The sequence below is a fragment of the Haliotis asinina genome, chromosome 1 (genome assembly GCF_037392515.1).
Source record: "Haliotis asinina isolate JCU_RB_2024 chromosome 1, JCU_Hal_asi_v2, whole genome shotgun sequence".
NCBI lineage: Eukaryota > Metazoa > Mollusca > Gastropoda > Lepetellida > Haliotidae > Haliotis > Haliotis asinina.
The window spans coordinates 78,307,052-78,326,868 of NC_090280.1; the positions used below are offsets into that span (position 1 = coordinate 78,307,052).

Sequence of the window (19,817 nt, forward strand, 5' to 3'; positions counted from 1 at the left end):
AGAGCAGGTAAGTTATGGAACTGTGACTGATATCCGTCTTACCATCATTCACTCACATCAGAGCAGGTAAGTTAGGTCATTTTGACTGATATCCGTTTTAGCAACATTCACTCACATCAGAACAGGTAAATTATGGCATTTTGACTGATATCCGTCTTACCAACATTCACTCACCCCAGAGCAGGTAGGTTATCTCATTTTGACTGATAACCGTCTTACCAACATTCACTCAAATAAGAGCAGGTAAGTTAGGTCATTTTGACCGATATCTATCACTGAGTTTGTGACTTACATAATACGCTGGGCTGAACCGTCCCTCTCATATGTTATATCTATTGGCGAAGCTGTGCTTTCATTCCACTCAAGAATACTTCTTCGAGACTGCTAAAAGTGACGTTACGTCTCACTCTTATTCAACACCTTAAGATTTAAGTACAGACGGGATCTGAAAGTTCCTTGTGCTTTAAAACTGTCTTAACTGTTATTTATAATACTTACAAATATAACTGTGTTTCACAATATCATATGTAGTCATTGGTTTCGGCCACTGAATCTGCACACATAGAATCTGTACTTTAGTGAGATTTCAACATATGTTGGTGGCATTGTGTACATACTATATCGTTAATTCTAGTTTGCATATGCAAGAAGAGTATGTGACACAGGATCCTCACGCAGTTGATTCGATTGGAACATCAATTGTGTTTCTTCATCTGTACATACTATTGGCTTAACAACAGAATAGTTTAATATAGATCGGAAATCGAGGTATGAAATGAATGTAATTCTTGGAACTGAAAAACGCAAGTTTAAAGGGCTGCTCGTCCTTTTGCTAAGATTTCATTTGGGAAGGTCAGTAAATTGTTGATAAACAAATCGCAAAAATGCACGAAATAGGCAGTAATGCACAAGAAAGGGAAATTGCTGTTACATTTTGCTGATAACATTAACACATCTTAACACAGTAATAGTTGTCGTCCAGAATTCCAGACAGAAAGAATTTATACCGTGTATTTTGTAAGCTTGCGGATATTTTAAGGCCAGATAAGGTTTGCATGATTATCATGAAGGAACAACAATTCAGTAATACTTTCTGAAGAAACCATTTCAGATAATGTCTGCCTCACGCTTTAAATGAATTGATCGGATGATATCAATCATAAGTTAGGCTTGAATGTGTGGCTAGAATATTGCCGAGAGCTAACTGAAATACCAATCTTGACAATCTGTGTAACTGATAATATTTTCAACATTTCAGAGATGTCAGCAGTAACTCTCCTGTCAGTCTTTGTCTTCCTTCTAATTACCAGCGTGCAAGAGACAAGAGCACAAAGTAAGTCAGAACTTACTCCAATTCCATGAACGGTTGTACCATTTACAGTATGATCCAAAAGTTGTGACATTTAGAAGACGTAGTGGCACAAGTGAAAAACTGACATGTAAATGTGAGGGTTTGCTCTTACATGGACTTACACAGCTTGTTTGTTTTTGGTTTTTGTTTGTTTGGTTTTTTTTATTTTTTTGTTTTTTTTGTTGTTTTTTTTTTTTGGGGGGGGGGGGTTGGGTTTTTTTTTTTTTAATCACTTAAAACCTTTCGAAATACAAGACAATTTTCACATTCAATCAACCAAGCCAGCGAGCTTGACCACCCGATCCCATTGGGCACAGTCATAGAGGTCCTCATCATAACTTCTATCAACGTTAATCTAATAGACGAGGTCTTTAAAATAGACAAATCAGGTATCGTAAGTTACAGTTGGTGACTGAGTGACACCTTTTAACTGTGCTCCAGAACTGTTTGTAGCCGTCGTGTTCTGCTGTTTCATTGAGATCTTCAGTTTGCATCTTCTTTCGTTACAGCATTGTTTGAAGTATGACTTAGCAAGTACATAGTCTTGAATGTTCCTGTCACATCTGTATCTCCGTAACTTGTTAAGGTGTTTGTATTTTTCCGATTTCAGTCTTTCACATTATCAAAATATGGTAGTAGACGTTTACGTACTGGGTTATAGTGGTCAGATACAATAGGGCTCCTCACATGGAAAATATATTGTTTATAAACACGGTCAAGGGCTTTCGGAGTATCAGTTAGTAACGCTCTTTGAAACACGTCAAGCAAGGAAATGAACAGGACACCCATGACCAAAACAAGAGAAGTGTTACCCTTTTTGACAACGTTTATTCACCTTTGTCAAGAAACTGAACAAGAGACCTTTCATAGATAAAGTCCACAAAATAATGCATGAAAGAAACAGTCTACAATGTAATCTTTTTCAGGTGGTCAAATATGCGTTCGTCTGATGGTAAACAACGTTAATGAGGACGTGGGTTCAGTCATGTTCGAAATCTTTCGAAAACAAGGCACAGCTGGATCTGTTGCTGTTGATTACACAATAACAGATGTTACCACAGAACCTGAAGACATAATCGGACCAAGGACCGGAACAGTCATGTTAAACGATGGAGAAACATTGGCGACTATTTCTGTCGAAATCAACGATGACACGGTAAAAATTGCCTCGCTACTATTCCTACTATAAGTCCGTGGTAATTTTTATTCACTAACATATGCAAATGATTCCACTTGATTGCAAAAGGGCGAGGGCATCTTGTCCACTGCCCAAACGCCACGAACACATACAGAAGCATATCACGTATTCAGCTAAACAAAAATATTAATAATATACTGAACCGCAAAAGATGCCAGATGTGTTCCGTCTTAATTTTAACTTTTTTCACTTTCTATATGTTAGCTAAACCTGGTTCGTAGCCAATATGTTAGCTAAACCTGGTTCGTAGACAATGTTCAAGAAAATTCGGTTTCAGATTTTGTTTTTGAAAGAAAAGTATGTCGTCAAAAGGCAGTTACCAAAGTAATGATGGGATGAAGGTTTTCTGCGTATTTCATAAAAATGACAATGCACTTGCATCACGGGGTGTCATTCACTATAAGAAGAGCCACCGAACATGCAATCGAATTATTCACTGTTCGGCAGTAGCAACATACCACGATTATCAGGTGAACAGAGGGAACAAGCGCTAGGAAGACTGAATGCTGGCCAGACTGCAAGACACATTGAAAATAATTTTTCTCTTCTTGTTCGAACAATCTACCGCTTGCAACCACGACTCCAAGCCACTGAAGGCACAGCTGACCATACTCGCAGTGGAAGACTTCCTATGACAACATTGTGGGAAAATCGGCAGATTCTCCGACATTACCTGCATAATCGTTTCGCTGGGGCTACGGAAACTGCACGGACAACCATTGGATAACACCAGACACCAATGACCGTCGACACGGCGTTTGAGGCAGAGAACCATCATATGTCGCAGGATTTTACCAGGGTCCGATCCTCACTGTTCGACATAGTCGTGGTCGTCTCCAGTGGGCCGCACATAATCGGAATTGGTGTCACCGGTAGTGGCGAACTGTAGTCTTCACCATCGAAACTCGGAATTGGGTCTCCATAGATGATGACAGAGTGAGTGTAACGACGACGCGGGGAGCGTTGTATAGATGAACCACCGAGACCCTTCGTCGTGTCACATTTCCGTCGTCATGGAAACCGGGCTTTCCAGCAGGACAACGTGTGTGCTCATACTGCCAGAACTACTTGAAACTTTCTCCGTTCACACTAAAACGCAGCTGTTCACATGCAAGATACTTGCACATGTTTCTCAGCAAATGTGATGCATGATGCCCACAGTTTGAAATTACCTTGGCATGTGCTTCTACTTGGATGATATCACTATATTAAGGTGAATAGATACTGAGGTCATTTCTTTATTCTAAGATTTGATGCAGAATGCTTTTATATATGTTAAGGCCACGAGTAATAAGGAAACATTTAACTTTCTCGACTGCTCGGACCTGTATAACCATCTTTTTTACAGATAGAGGAAGACACTGAACAGTTCACACTCTCACTGACTGGTCAAACAGGCCCTGAATCACAAGCGACTGCCCTTATCTTTGATAACGATGTCTGTAAGTGTGTGGGATGTTTTTTTCACCGTGGTATCCTCCAAACCTGAGTTTCCGAACCGTTGACCATCACACTGTACGTGTGTGTATACAAAACACCTACCTGGGATAGATTGGTATGCAAATCCACCTGAGTACTGTTCTTTTGCTTTTGTTCTTGTGCTGACGATAATGCCAACAACGTTGCAACTATTGCAGAATATGTGTCACACATGCAAATTTTTGATATTATACGCAACGTTCAACACCATCGAGATACAACATCAGAACTGAATGAAGTCACCAAGCCTTGTTTATACGTTGCCCTCTGTGCACACGAGTCGTAACAAGTGAGATGACATATTGGTAAACTAGTAAACCATTTCCACCCACACATTCTCAGAGAGCACGAACAAAGATTTTACAAGTGTTTGGGTGGTAGTATTTGAAAGAAATCGAAACCCCTTTTCCATAATGATCCTGAATGACATTTAATATCATTTTACATGATTTTTAAATGAATCGTTACAATTATTAGTATTGTTTGGTGTTCGTGAAGACGTGAGTGTAGCCTAACTAACAGATCGCAACCGATATATATTATGTTTGGAACACAACCGACTTGTACGTGTGCCCAGGTGTATTGTTAGGGTTACGAAAACGCATACGTAGTAGCCGTCCTTCATCACACGTTTTCTATGAATAAGTAATTATCCAAGTAAGAACATGAGCCAAATATAACATGATACCTTTTCGGAGCATCTGAACTGCATCGTCCAATGGTTCCAGTAGACAGTCCTTCACTATATCAACCACTATCCGTCTGCAATGAATGGGCAACACTAAATCAGACTGACGAGACTTTTGTTCCTACAAAAAAGATACATTTTGGGAATGTGACCTTTTACCGTCACTGTGGACCAAACTGGAAGACTGGCTAAAAGCGAAAGAGATGCTGAGATTGAAATTCATTTCATGAAACAAAGGGTTCTCATTGATATTCCAGAGAGAAACAATGACCCACTAAACATGATGATCTTTTTTTTTTTTTAAAAAAAAAAGACTATATTTGACCATAGACAGAAACAACTGCCAACCTTCCAAACATTAATGTGCAAATGTCCGACATTTCAGCTGAAATGCCTTAGTCTTAGTAAAGAGTCCATATGTTTCACAAATTCTGGCTTCTTGTCATTCTCTGTTCGTGTAAATGTATCGCGTGATACTCCTCACTATTGGAAAACGGCTGGTGTAACTTAAAATAGCTGGAAACCCCGGTTGGATTCCCCACATGGGTACAATGCGTGATGCCCATTTCTGGTGTCCCTCACCGTGATGTTGCTGGAAATTTTCTAGCTCCTATTAGCATGTAATGCAAACCTTGGTCTGCAATAGTAAAAGTCTGTCAGCTACTTCTATTACTCTGTTAAGATAGATGGATGCCCTGAATCATAGTCTAATGCAAATATATATTATATAGTTTTTTGGTTTCTTTAAGGGATAAAATATATTTGTAACCTCGGAAGTACTGACCAATAAAACCATTCCAAATCTAGCAAGACAAGTTCCACCACTGTAAAAATGGAAACATTTTTTTTCAACGACGCGTAATTTGGCTTCCTACGGCTACGATTATGTCCCGTTGGCACCTATAAAATAACAAGGTTCAGTTTAAGATAAAGAGTATAACTATTCTGTCCTATGCTGTTCTAGCATGCTTTCTTTGGGTGGCTGAGGATTGTTTGTTGGTTTGATGCATACAGCAATCTTGAACAACGGATTGATATTGCTGACTAATTCCTATTTCGTGTTATTCAGATTCCCCTTGGGGTGCATGGATGGAAGGAATAGAGTGCAGCGTGACATGTGGTCCCGGGAACATTACAGAAACGAGGACAAGGACTTGTGTCGCAGTAATTCCCATTCGATGTGTACAGCCATCTACCGAGACCCGAATTGTAGCGTGTAACCCAGGACCATGTCCAGGTAAGCCACCGACCGAGATCCGAAGTGTAGCGTGTAACCCAGGACCATGTCCAGGTAAGCCACCGACCGAGACCCAAAGTGTAGCGTGTAACCCAGGACCATGTCCAGGTAAGCCACCGACCGAGAGCCGAAGTGTAGCGTGTAACCCAGGACCATGTCCAGGTAAGCCACCGACCGAGAGCCGAAGTGTAGCGTGTAACCCAGGACCATGTCCAGGTAAGCCACCGACCGAGACCCGAAGTGTAGCGTGTAACCCAGGACCATGTCCAGGTAAGCCACCGACCAAGATCCGAAGTGTAGCGTGTAACCCAGGACCATGTCCAGGTAAGCCACCGACCGAGATCCGAAGTGTAGCGTGTAACCCAGGACCATGTCCAGGTATGTCTCTCAATATGCCATCAACTAAGGAGCAAAATTCAAGTGACACCCCTTCAGTTATGACTGCACGTTGCTTGGTTGGTTGTTGTTAAACGTCACACTCAGCAGTATTCCAGCCATATTGCGGCGGTTTTCAAATAATCTAGTGTGGATCAGGCAATCCTGTAATCACCAAAATGGGCATTGGTCGACGCCATTGGGAACCTGTTAACCAAGACAGCGAACATGTTCACCCGATCAAATCAGTCGCCTCTTACAACAAGCATGGGTTGCTGGTTTTTGTGGTGTTTTTTTTATGGCATACATGAGCATATTTTACTTATCTCCGTTAAATTTTCTAACTTCCTTGTCATATATATAAATCGGAAGGAAGCAAATATATTTGTCTCCACCCTCGGGAGGTAAAATTGTTTGACATGTGATAAATTTATGCCTTCGCCCGATGCTCGCTGTCAGTTCTTTGAGTGTGCTGAGAGGACATCTTCTTTTGTATCAAGGTGTGACTCCGTGTTTCTAGCTGTCAAAAGGGCAGGAGAAGTAGATGGCAAAAAACATACCCTAACGCCAGTAAAAATATAGACAGATCTGCGATATTCAGACGGTCTCGGAGAGCATGGCATCTTCTCTGTCTGTCTTAATCAGACAACACCTCGATCCGTGATCCCAGAGTCGAAGCATGCCCCGGAAGTAACCCTGAAAGGGAGCCGTTTGGAGTGAGTCCAACACGACTGCCACATCTTACCTGATCAAAATTACCCATGAGTTGGGGTACCTATTTCTTGCCCTGTCCTTACCGCCTGACCTTCATTTTCTTGGTGTCTATAGCCTCAAACGGCAAACTAAATATTGTAAAACAAGTTATCAGGTATATCAGTTTATTTCTTTGGGGTGGAACCCCGTCACCACGACGGCATCGGGTGGTAATTTGTAAATGTTTCGAATCTTGATAGATGTACAATTTTGTAGGCCATAATGTTCTTTAAGCACTCGGCTTTTGTCACAGTATAGTTGCCATATTAAAAGGTAAATATTGTATTTTGTAGAGCACGTAGTTCGTCCCTCAATTTCAATTTTATGTAAGCATTTTCAAGTCCTACAATACCCTGCTGAATACACGAATTGTTTTAAGCAAAGATGTATTTTTCAACTTTCAATCGTTAACCACATTTGGTATGTTTACTCTCTTTACTCACAGTATGTTTTAGTATGTACTATGCATTATTATATGATAAGATCGTGCACGTTTTGTCATGAGAAAATTATATGACTATTCCTCAGTATGTGATGCTTCAGGCATGAGGAGTACTAGAAGAGTTCGACCATTTTTACTCTCAATACCGATGCTGGTCTGTTGTATAAGTCACATTAAACCTGAAGAAGAGATCGTCAGAGATCTTAATGCCGTTAGAGAAAAAATGGTTAAAAGTGAAATACAAGCTCGAGAAACATTTCAAACTAGTTTTCCAAATCAATCTTGATTTACGTCATCTAACTTTTTAATAAATTATGAGAGTAGTTGCATTGATTCAGACCTTGTGCATTGGATGCAATAAGCACTGTCTGTGCTCAAAGTCAGAACAAAAAGTTGTCTACAAGGTTTAGAACTTCTTGACATGTCTTGAAAAGTATGTACAACATGTGCCTGCATTGTTTCATTCATATAACTCTAGTAGGTTCCCAGGAGACGCTGTCCCCTTTCAGGGATTTTGCAGCAATGAGAGTAGAGGTAAGCTATTCTGTTCAAGAGGAGAGAAGGTACACTGAAGGAGGAAAGTTTGCCGTTTGCCAGAAAAGTCAATGGATTGTGATCAGTGTACACCCAAGTCGCACCTAAGTACACCTTTCGATTTTGCAAAGCAATCGTGCTATAGGTATCTGATGGCCTGCATGGTCTTGTGTATATATGCAGTAGGACACATCCACTATCATGCATTTTCTGCCAGTGAGAATTTTGAAATAGCTTCGTCTATAGAACGACCTCTACCTGATCTGCTCCTATGACATGAGTCCAAGAGTGTGCATGTGCCTGCACAACTCAGTATTTACACTCATCTGTAATCGAAGCATGGATCTCATGTGTGTTCATGTACACATGCATGCCCATGGAAGAATCACTGATAACATTATTGATGTATACTTGACAGGTCCAAGATTGGCCATATCATGATGCGATATTGGAATGTTGATAAATCTGGATCTTGAATGTCAAAACCTTGTATTGATTCAGTCAATTTCTAGTCATAGTGACTTAGAAAGTCAATGCTCATTCACCGGATTCTATCTATATCCTTTCGACTTCTTAAAGATGCTGACAGACTTTCCACAGTCGGTTCTGTGAAAAACGACCACGATTCATGATTTTGAGTAAGTGTTAGAAACAACGTTTACCCAATTAATGCCTGTTCAACATGTATAGCTACATGTGTAGCCTTTTGTACGTGTTGGAAGGTGAACCCCATTTAAGTTGATTCAACGATTTCTCTGTAACTAAACTTCAGGTAGATTGTTGCATCACAGGTAACTACATTGTTTCATTCTTAAACAAGTGAGAAAACACTTAAATAAACGACAACTTACTAAATTCAGCATACTTCAGAATATTTTTTCCGAGGACCCGAATAGTAACATGCCATCAAAATTTACAAAGTGACAAATGTTTTTGCTATTGCAATCTGACGTAATATCTGACGTGAGAGATCTGATCAGACTTTGAGGCAAACCAAAACTTTACCATAGCGTTTACATTCATGAAACCTTGTTTACCTGGCAAAGAACTAATACAATCAGCGATGAACCTGTAAGGTTTCTCGAAGACAGAAAATCTGCTGATCAAGTTTGTCATCCATTTGCGATAAATAATAGGCAAAAACCATGTCATAAATAAGGTCATACTTCTTGTTGACGATTAAATGACCTACCTATATTAACTTGAATCGGAAAGTATATTTCGGTGAAACGGGTATCAGTAGGAACATATGATATCCATCAAACTAGCAATGCTTCGTGCATATGTACTATCACTCTAAACTATATGTGATTCCACTATACCTTCCTGTATAAGCTGTCACTACTTGAGAGGCGTCGTTACTCTCGATTGTAATTACCACCTGGAATCAAGACTCTTTGCGAGAAAACCCACCATTTAGTCATCCCTTAGGAGATCCTGTAAAACTGGAACTTTGATTCTTCCGTAAACATTACATTTTACCCTACATTTCTGTGCACCACGGAAGCCTTTTCTTCACATGCTCAGCTGTAATTAATGAGATGTTCTGTGAGACTACACGTACCCAGATTACCCCAAAGAACGTCTGATTGTCCTTTGTGACACTGCCAGGGTTCCTTGACTTGATGCCTTCACAGCAAGTTCTCTGGCAGACCAGTTTTGGTGCAACGCTGCTAGACACACGATTCGTCGCCCGTCGAGAGTCGACCTTCACTCGGACCCTAATCCAGCTTCAATTTTCTTCACATTGCGGCAGATTGAAGCCAGATGTAAACATGTCAACTTCACAAGTCTGTTATTGACTTTATGCCAGATTCATAAATCGCCAGGAGTTAACTTCAGTTGCTTTGACATACTAAAGCAACGAGGCCACCTGACCAAGCCGCCTGTGAACTTATAATCCAGTCACAAAGACATAAGCAAAGGCTATAAGCTCAGAGCACATTGTTTGATCTGTTTCATGAAAGGGATCGAATTCAAGAGAAAACATGTTTCTTACCTTTGGTTGTGCTGTATTGTATCTGCGCTTCCATGATTTATGATTTTTGTCGAATACTATATGTGTGGACCAGTGTGTTTAGCATCCTTCATCGATCTCAATGGAAGGACATATTTCATGTCCATTTAAGAACCATCTTTGATAATCTAATTTCATCTAGAAAATAAATGATTTGAAAAAGAATGGGTACAATTTTCAGTTATCACTGAGTGGTCCGAATGGACCGACGAAGGAACCTGCTCAACGACATGTGGACCAGGATCTCAGATGCAGTCTCGGACACGAAACTGTACCGGTCTCTGCCCAACAGATTTTGTATCAAATGAGACGAGAACAGTGGCCTGTGAGCTTTGTTCCTGTCCAGGTAAGTAGGAAAATGTCGTGTACTAAATGATAAGGGCAAAATGACTATCATGTGTTACGCAACCAGAGCAATTTATCAACAGTTTAATCAGTGTAACTGACTCAAAAAGAACATCGTATTTTGAGAAGTATTCAGAAACAGGAGAGGTAATACACATTCCACTTCCTATGATAATTCAAGATGTAAAGCTGGGAGAAAAAGTCAGGAATGCATGCATCATTTGGGAACAAAACACGAAATATATACAACTAAAAATAAATTAAGGTACACATGCACTTTTACAAAATAGTAGAACGTATCTATAATTTCTAATTTGAAAAAGAATGTACAAGAGTAAAGAAGTCAAAGAACTTCTTTCAGATGGCTGTTATTGATTTAAAGTCTTCCAGATGCGGATGTTCCTGAACACAATTTGAGTAGTATGGTAGATTAATGGCATGTGATTTTGCACATGAAAAGCATTTGAATAACTACGTCTAGCAGCTGACTATGAACGTCCACACTTAGTTTGGTTACAATCCCAAATATCGACATTTGGAAAATCGTTATATCCTTACACAATCTTCGTGCCATTTGTGCAGTATGTTCATGGAAATGTTTGGATATGGCCATGATATGTAGATCAATATCAAATTGAGAAAGGTACACCACTGTCTTCTTCATTGATGCAGTGTATAAAAGACAATGCGTCAAAACGTGAGTTGTACAACCTAACGGAATATGAACAACGTCGCTGAAATTAAAAACAAATATGAAATTTCAACATTAAATGGGTACAATCCGTACAACATCCCAAATTTATGCCAACTCAAGGTAACTCAATGTTACTGCATTGTTATGGGCTTAAGTGCAAATGTATTGTAAACCCATGGTTAGATGAAGTCCTCAAAGGTTAAAATGTTGAAAGCAAAGAAATGATCTAGCCAAAGCACTGAACTACAAAATAATATTATTCTCCAACCCATCACTACAGCTTCTGTATGATTGCAGTGTCTGAAAGGATAGAGTTAACAAACTTACAATATATTACCTTAATTATGTGAAAACGTCCCAATGAAAACTTTTGGTGAACACACTCAGAGACTCATTTCAGCCAGGAATCTAAACATTGCTAGTTTCGCATCTTGAAATATTTTGACTGTCAGAATGCATCGTAAGTGTATCCTGAATTGCACATACATTTCTTCATTGTATCCATCCATCATCACGTTTAGTTTGGAGTCACTGAATTGTGCTTACAAATGTAGCCGGAGTGTCATTTATCATTTCTTTATGGCTGCAACTCTTTACTTTCATACACTATGCCGATGCGTGATGCATTAAGAACTTGCTTTGTCTAAAGTGATAAGCCAGTGGACCGAATGGACTGATGAGGGACCTTGCTCGACGACCTGTGGGCCTGGGACACAAATGCAGGCACGGAATCGGACCTGTACCAATTCTACCTGTTGCCCGGATGATTTAACGTTAAATGAGACGAGAACTGTGATGTGTGAACTTTGTACTTGTCCAGGTAAGTAGGAAAAAGCCCTTGCGGTAGGCGATAAAAAAAGCATTGCATGATGTATATTTCAACTGAGCTCCAAATGTAGCGATTGATATGAACAAGAGGCCATGTCTAAAATTAAGAGTGTCCTACAAAATACAATTACTCTTTTCAGAATTCACCACCCACTACCGTTTCTACACGAATGTAGTGTCTGAAAAGATAGTGTTACCAAATTTAAATTATACAATGTTTATTGTATCAAAACGTTTCAAAGAAATATTTTGTTGAACTCAGTCATTGACATCTTGGAATTTCAACATTACTAGTTTTGCATTTTAGAAAATATTTTGACTGTCAGAATGCATCCTAAGTATATCCTGAATTGCACAGACGTTACTTCTTTGTATCCACCCATCATCACGTTGTGTTTGGAGTTACTAAATTGTCCTTATATATGTAACCGGACTGTCGTTCATCGTCTCTTTGTGGCTACATTTATGGTTTGCGTAGAAGGGATTTACTATGGCTAGTTTGTCCAAGAGTATTGATTGGCCATTATAAATATTATCATGATCGTAGTTGTCGTCAACAATACAGCTTGAAATGAGAATGGTAGCAATACTCAGTTTTGTTTTCAAACTCTTAGAATCAGTGGGCTTGCATGAAGGACAATGCCCAGCGTTTAGCGTAAGCGGGTCTCCTCAACCAAGAACATCAATGGTTTTTAGAGGTTAAGTTGATGCAGCAAGACAAGTGATATCTGCTTCAAATAGTATTGCATCTTAACTCTGTTTGGTTAGTTGGTGTTTAACCCCTCAGTTAGCAGTGCACTGGCAATATGGTAGAAGTCCGTAAATAATCACATCTTGGCCAAACTCTCCAGTGATCAACATGATGACCATCAGTCTAAGCAAATGGCATACGATGGCATGTATCAGTGAAGTCAGTGATCTTCTCCAACCATTTCCTTTAGTGGCCTCTTGCGACAAACATGGGCCACTCAAGATCAGTTCTAGACCGGATCATCACGTGCTCCACGCAAATGTCAATCAAGTCAGGAAACACTATCCCCAGATTCACTTTGTCTTCTCTAACAACAATCATGGCTACTGAAGACCAATTGTACCCCGGGTCAACACAGGTCTGTTAGGAGATCTAGTACAAACGTATCGGAAAGCACAAATAACATGTTTATAACATGTTAAATAAGATGTTCTGATAATCTGTCGAATAACAGTTTTAACTAAACAATTGAAAGTCATCATCTGTACTCGTGTCATCAACTTGACGTTTGTTCTATTCACCATGCATGACCTATCTGCAGCTGTTTACTTTCATACACTATGCCGATGTGTGATACATTAAGAACTTGCTCTTTTCTACAGTGATAAGCCAGTGGACCGAATGGACTAATGTGGGACCTTGCTCGACGACCTGTGGACCTGGGACACAGGTGCAGGTACGGAATCGGACCTGTACCAATTCTACCTGTTGCCCGGATGATTTAACGTTGAATGAGACGAGAACAGTGATGTGTGAACTTTGTACATGCCCAGGTATGTAGACGAAAGCCTTTGTGGTAGGAAAAGGAAAGCATTGCATGATGTGTATTTCAGCAGAGCCTCAGTGTTTTATGGAATAACATACAAATACAGTGGACTGCAAATGCATAATTATGCGTAGGTTTTATTGTTATGAGGAGATAATTTGCTTGAAAATTAGGGCAAACAATAGCAATGACAATGAGAAACCGGAAATAGATTTATTTAAATGTTTCTTTTAAAATTGCAAAATACAAAATACTACAACTAAGGAACAGTGAACAAGCCTGGCTTCATAAAACACTCTTTCAGCATTTTCATAACATGGAGGTATTGTATTACAGGTATATACCTCCACTGCGCTGGGGTGGCCCAGTGGTTCGTCACGTCGAAGACCCGGGGTTCAATTCCTGGTGTCCCCTCGCCCTGATTTTGCTAGAATATTGCTAACAGCGCCATAAAATCAAACTCACTCACTCATAACGTCCACTGTACAGATGTAAATATATGCGATGAGTTATGCAGCCGAGTCAAAGGCTGTACACGTTTTGGAGAATAGTCACTACCTGCCAAGGATAGACCTTTAACTGTGTGACAAATGATGTCTTTCTTTTCATAGAGCATATACGTTGAAACATTTCATATTCAGTGATCGGCCCCTGGTGCCCTTGGGTCATTGTTGGTCCGTGTTCAGTGACGTGCGGATGTGGGACACAGAAGCAGGCTCGCAGTCGTGTCTGTGTTAACACTTGCATACCACCTGACTGTGTTAAGCGCGAGGAGAGGACGGTCAACTGCAGTCATAAGCCGTGTCGTAAGTTCAAAAATAACCATTTCGGATGTTTGAATTTCCGATTAAAAGAAGGAACAAGTATATATATTGTACACATGTCACCAGCCCTCCCCAATATTCAAATGTCGGTTTGAGGTATACAGTTAAACCGGTATCTGAAACGAAATCATTTTAGTCGACATTATTACAACAACGGTCTGAAGGGATTCTGCAATCTATATAAAAATATGGAAAAGTGAACTTTCACGTGTCACGTAACTGACACTGAGTGAGTAAATGAGTGATAAGCAAAATATCATTCTTCGTAACATATTCTTAAACTAAAAGGTAATCAGTAACAACAATTCTGTTCTGAACTGATCATATATTAGTTCAAAACATCATTACGTATAAGGACACAAATATACTGAACAGCAAAAAACGCAACTCTGTTTTTTCGTCAAGTTTTTAAACGGAAGACATAAAGATGACGGTTACGTTCATGAGATTTCTTTTTTTTTTTCGAAACTTGCGTTTCTTTTGCTGTTCAGTATATGTATGTATGCTTATACCTAGTATCAAGCCAAGAGTTGGCTCTGGATAAAAGCGGGCCAGTGGGGTGCGTAAAGTGTTATAGATAAAAGCAGGCCGGCGGGGTGCTTAAAGTGTTAGTTCATGACGCAGAAGATGCGGATTTCATTTGACTCATATGTACAATGCATGAAGTCCTTTTCTGGTGTCCCACGTCGTGATATTTCTGGAGTAGTCCTAAAAGCTACATTCACTGGTATGCCACCAAGAGCCTTGTTTTCATAGTCAGAGACTGTATGTGTTCAACATATCTGCTACTTTCGGACTGCGTATCAGTGTATCACATGGATGAGCATGCTTTTTGCTAATCACTGGATTGTCGAGTCCAGACTGGATTATCAAACGTGGTGGTGATGCAGTTCGAATGTAATTATGTCTGGGTGCAGCGTTGCACAACAACAACCCTTTATACTGCAGCTCCCACTTCTTGGACGTCGTGGAACAGTTGGTCAGGGACAGGATGGCCATCATGGTACAGACGGACAGTTTGGCCGACATGGAACCAAGGGACACGATGGGGGACATGGAACCGAGGGTCTCAGTGGTCGGCATGGAACCGAAGTTCACAACGACGATCATGGAACGGAGGTTCCGGATGGCGAGGATGGAACAGAGGTTCAGGACGGCGAGGATGGAACAGAGGTTCAGGACGGCGAGGATGGAACAGAGGTTCAGGGTGGCAAGGATGGAACAGAGGTTCAGGACGGCTCGGATGGAACGGAGGTTCAGGATGGCGCGGATGGAACAGTGGGTCAAGATGGCGCGGATGGAACAGAGGTTCAGGATGGCGCGGATGGAACAGATGGTGATGCTAAGGTAGAATATATAATCCCAAGTTATTGATATTATGATATGATATAAGGACAGTGGAAATCGGGGTAAAGCCTAGTTATTAAGGCGTTCGCTCGTCACCCTGATTCCCCACATAGGTACAATGTGTGAAGCCCTTTTCTGGTGTTCAACGCCGTGACATTGCTCTAATTTTGCTACAAGTGGCCCACATTTAATCTCACTTGATCAGTGTTTATGATGTCAATCAATTGACATCAAGAGATTACCAGAGTGTGGTTTAATGAAGCGTAATTATCAAACAGGCAAAAGATGTTTGAGTCATAATTACCATCCATGAATGATTCTTCTGTGGACTTATTACCCCTTGGAATCAGTGTCAACGTTTTAGTGTGACATCGTTATTTTACAAATCCTTACGCGTGTCAGTTGCCATTATATTAAACGTCGGCACATTGAGAAAAGTCGTTATCACATATATCTACGTTTCTTTGTTATTCATATTTCTTATTCGCTGCAGGTAGCACGGCGCACCAACCCAGAAGTAGCTGCCCTGACTCGCATGTAAAGTCAGATCAAACGACGCAAATAAAATGTGCAGCAGATAAGTGTGATGTTATTATTATATGAGCTCAGGAGATGTTGTCTGAGGCCCAGTGAGAAAAGCGGCATTGAATTGTACTTGTGAACTGTCTTTTCTACCTGAAAATGGGTACCAGATTGGACTATGTCTTCTAGCCACCGTTTATACAAACGACCTATCCCGCACGAAATCAATGCCATAACATACCATAGCAGGAGCACTTCTTTCTGGACAACTGTCAATATCAAGTGTGGGAAGAGCGCAGTTTCACATAAAGTGAGTGAGTGAGTGAGTGAGTGAGTGAGTGAGTGAGTGAGTGAGTGAGTGAGTGAGTGAGTGGGTGGGTGGGTGGGTGAGTGAGTGAGTGAGGGAAGATTTCTAGTCACATCGGCAGTATTTAAGCCATAAAGTCACTTAAAAAGGAATATATTCATAACACATTCATAAACCGAGAACAATCAACTTTGATGACGAAATACACAATGGTACGGTCCCTGTGTCGACCATGCGCTCCGCGACCTACTCGACCAGAAAGAAGACTGAGAAAATTACTGAACGAGGTTTTCAAATGGTGAAGTTTTACGTAACGAAAGCATCACTATGTCAGGGGAGACTTGAAGGTCGAGCTGGCCGAGTTTGAGGTCGAGTTAGGTCGAGTCAGTTCGAAACTTTTCGTAGGTCGAAAAAGGTTTTACTTGAAAATTAGGTCGAGATGAAGGTCCAGCTGGCCTGGCATGCCGATATGTGTTCGTCTTCGAGTCGATCTGTACTCAACCTTGACTTGACAAACACGACCTGGACTGGATATACGTCGATTTATGTCGACCTCAGTTCGACGTAATCGAGTGTTTGCTCATATTTGGTCACCATCTTCCCATCTGCTGAAGCAGAGCCAAACTGGTGCCTGAGAGTGAACATCAGTAGCAGATATATTCAGAATCATCCCGAATGATTGATACTGATATTGATATGTATACTGAAGTGAAGACATCTGGTAGAATCAGTTCTTGTATGACACGACTTCAGAGCTTCTCCATTGAACAACCAGAAACAGAAGGTGTGGGCTGACAAGGAAGTGGGCAGTCTGAATCAGGCGCAGTAAGGCAAAATCACTAAGAGAGTGATAACAAAGTACTTAATCATCCATTGTATGAATATGTACTAGAAATAGTATATATTTATATGTACTATAAATGTGGTTATATTAATATGTACACGCTTCAAAAAAGAAACGCAAAATGAAATGCAAACATTTTTAGGGTTGCACATTTTTCTGGAATGTTTTAGAAGATCATGCAACCAAAAATGATTTTGAACGGTTTCATCAGTCAGGATTGTCATGATGTGCTTGGATGTCATGCAGCACGAGTATCAGGCACAATGGAGGTGGTCCTACGAGGTACTGCCTTCAACACCACCTGGTGGACAGCAGTGAAAAATGTGATGACTGTTATTCTGATGGAATATGGACACGATAGCAATGCATTACTCCAGAAATTTTCATTCATGTATCTTTGTTTTCCGGTGATGTACACGTCCTTGAATAACACCAAATTTTCATTGATATTTGGGTTTTTGCGTTTCTTTTTGAAGAGTGTTCTAGAAATGTATATTTATATTTATATGCACTAGAAATGTATGTTTATGTTTATTAGAAGTATATTTATATGTACCATAATCATTATATTCCAATGGATGTTACGTGACTTATTCGCAACTGAAGAGCGGTTCAGGGCAGGCTCTGAAGACGGCCAGCCGTCAATGGATTAGAGACAAATTCCAGTTCCTGTCACCCCACCTGACTAACATTAGGACTGGTAGAGTCTCCGAGCTGCAGGTAGGCACTTAAAACACAAGTACAATAACCCAAGCAAATTTCGTTATTACAAACTCATCATATATAAACATGTGGTGTGTAGAAAGGTGTGTAGTAAAATATAGGAAACAGAAAACAAACAAACTGATATATATATAACTAATATAAATGTTCAGTTTTTAGGGGAGTAGTGTCACAGAGAAGCAGGGACGGTAGCAGAGCATATGGACATAGATGACGAGGTTTCACACGGCACAGGTGTTGCCTTTAGTGTTGCCCCCACCGACACACACCCTTTTATAATGTGTTGACAGACGTCCAACATATTCAAACTATTTTAAGGTTTCTACACTGAAATGCCTTTATACTTTACGTCATAATTATATGATCTTGCCATTCTTCAAGGAAATGCATTATTTTAATTACATTACATTAAGTAGAATATCTGTCGTTTTAATTGTCGGCTGAATTTTTATATGATCGCAATCACCTTACGCGATGGATTCATGCAGACAGCAAAAGAACTTGCCCATGCTCCCTGTGGCCCATGCTGTCTGATCTATCTTCAGTTGCCGGCGATCTGAAGCCTATTCTTATTTTGTGTAAAGATAATTCTGGTAGTGAAAAAAGTCACATCAGTTGATCACACTGAGTGCTTATTACTTGGAATAAACATAGAAGCTACCACAGCATGCAGAGGGAATCGCAAAGTGAACTATGTTTTACATGGCAGACTTACCTAAGTCAGTGAAAGGGAGTTTGTCACTTGTACTTGTTTTAAAATTGTTATAGTTCTTTGAAAAAAACATTGACGCTTTTAAAAAATCAACAAATGACATTCAGGTTACGAAACAGTTCATGACATGAAGACCAGAACTAAAAGACTCTGGTAAAGCACACCATTAGAGACGAACGCGTAGTTTTTACATAGAAGTGTCTAATTGCATTTTGGAAAACATGATATGGTGGCACTCTGGTTTTGATTCTGCTTTCAGGGATGATGTTTTTAGAGATAATTATAATATTATTGAGAATGTCATTTTTTGCCTGGAAAACCAAGTATTAGTTTTTTTTGTTATTCTAATAGTGTATAATAGTGTAAAGTTTTTCTATTTAGCCAGATTTTAAGTGGAATCATTTTTTGCACGTTGCCCTTTTATCGAACACTTGATCGCGACAGAAACATGTGTCCTGATATGGTACCGACGGGTCTGTTTAAAGTATAGATTTCGTGAGGGTATGGACGTTTATCTTAATGTTAGCGGAAGGACCTTTCAGTCCGTTCTGGTACCCATTTACCAGGTAGATAAGACAGTTAAAAATCAGTGGGTCTCTTAGAACAGCATTCACGTAATTCTATTAATGCTGTAAAACATTAATAACAAGTGGAAACATAGTTTGAACATTGGCATTTTCTCGAACGCATGATAGTAACAGTTGTTCAGTAACACGTGGTCCTGATATGGTTCCGAAGAACCTGCTTATAGTGTAGATTTTGGCTGTCGACGTGTGTATTAACGTTAGTTAGAACATAACTCATGGAATGATCTTCACTGCATGTTTTTGAGTGAATGAGTGAATTATAAAAGACATAGTCCGCTCTTGTATCCGGTTTACAGGTAGATAAGATCGTTCACAAATCGAATTCAATGCCGTTTTTCTCAGTAGTTCTCTGACAGCAATATTCAGGTAAATCTCCTGGGGTTATAGAACATTTATAACATGACACTTGTATGTTGCACCTTTTATTTGCATCGTTTGGGCTGGATTCACATGAGAGTCAGTACAGCTACTTCTCTGTTGGTGCGTCTTGCTA

The 19,817-nt window shown here is 40.1% G+C and overlaps 1 protein-coding gene across 1 annotated transcript; it reads left to right on the forward strand.

The window, feature by feature from the left end:
• Positions 1-1,260: 1,260 nt before the first annotated feature.
• Positions 1,261-16,170, forward strand: LOC137275568 (SCO-spondin-like). Its single transcript, XM_067808178.1, has 11 exons — positions 1,261-1,333; positions 2,278-2,507; positions 3,898-3,991; positions 5,786-6,331; positions 10,256-10,420; positions 11,763-11,933; positions 13,295-13,465; positions 14,100-14,261; positions 15,231-15,298; positions 15,402-15,629; positions 16,123-16,170. The coding sequence occupies exons 1-11, from the start codon at positions 1,261-1,263 to the stop codon at positions 16,168-16,170; spliced, it is 1,956 nt and encodes a 651-aa protein (XP_067664279.1).
• Positions 16,171-19,817: the final 3,647 nt, after the last annotated feature.

Excerpts from the sequence above, each read along its gene's own strand:
- LOC137275568 (XM_067808178.1), top strand. The coding sequence starts at position 1,261 with ATGTCAGCAGTAACTCTCCTGTCAGTCTTTGTCTTCCTTCTAATTACC. Across the intron at positions 10,421-11,762 it reads TGAGCTTTGTTCCTGTCCAG|TGATAAGCCAGTGGACCGAA; the intron begins GTAAGTAGGAAA and ends CTTTGTCTAAAG. Across the intron at positions 14,262-15,230 it reads CAACTGCAGTCATAAGCCGT|CTCCCACTTCTTGGACGTCG; the intron begins GTCGTAAGTTCA and ends TTTATACTGCAG.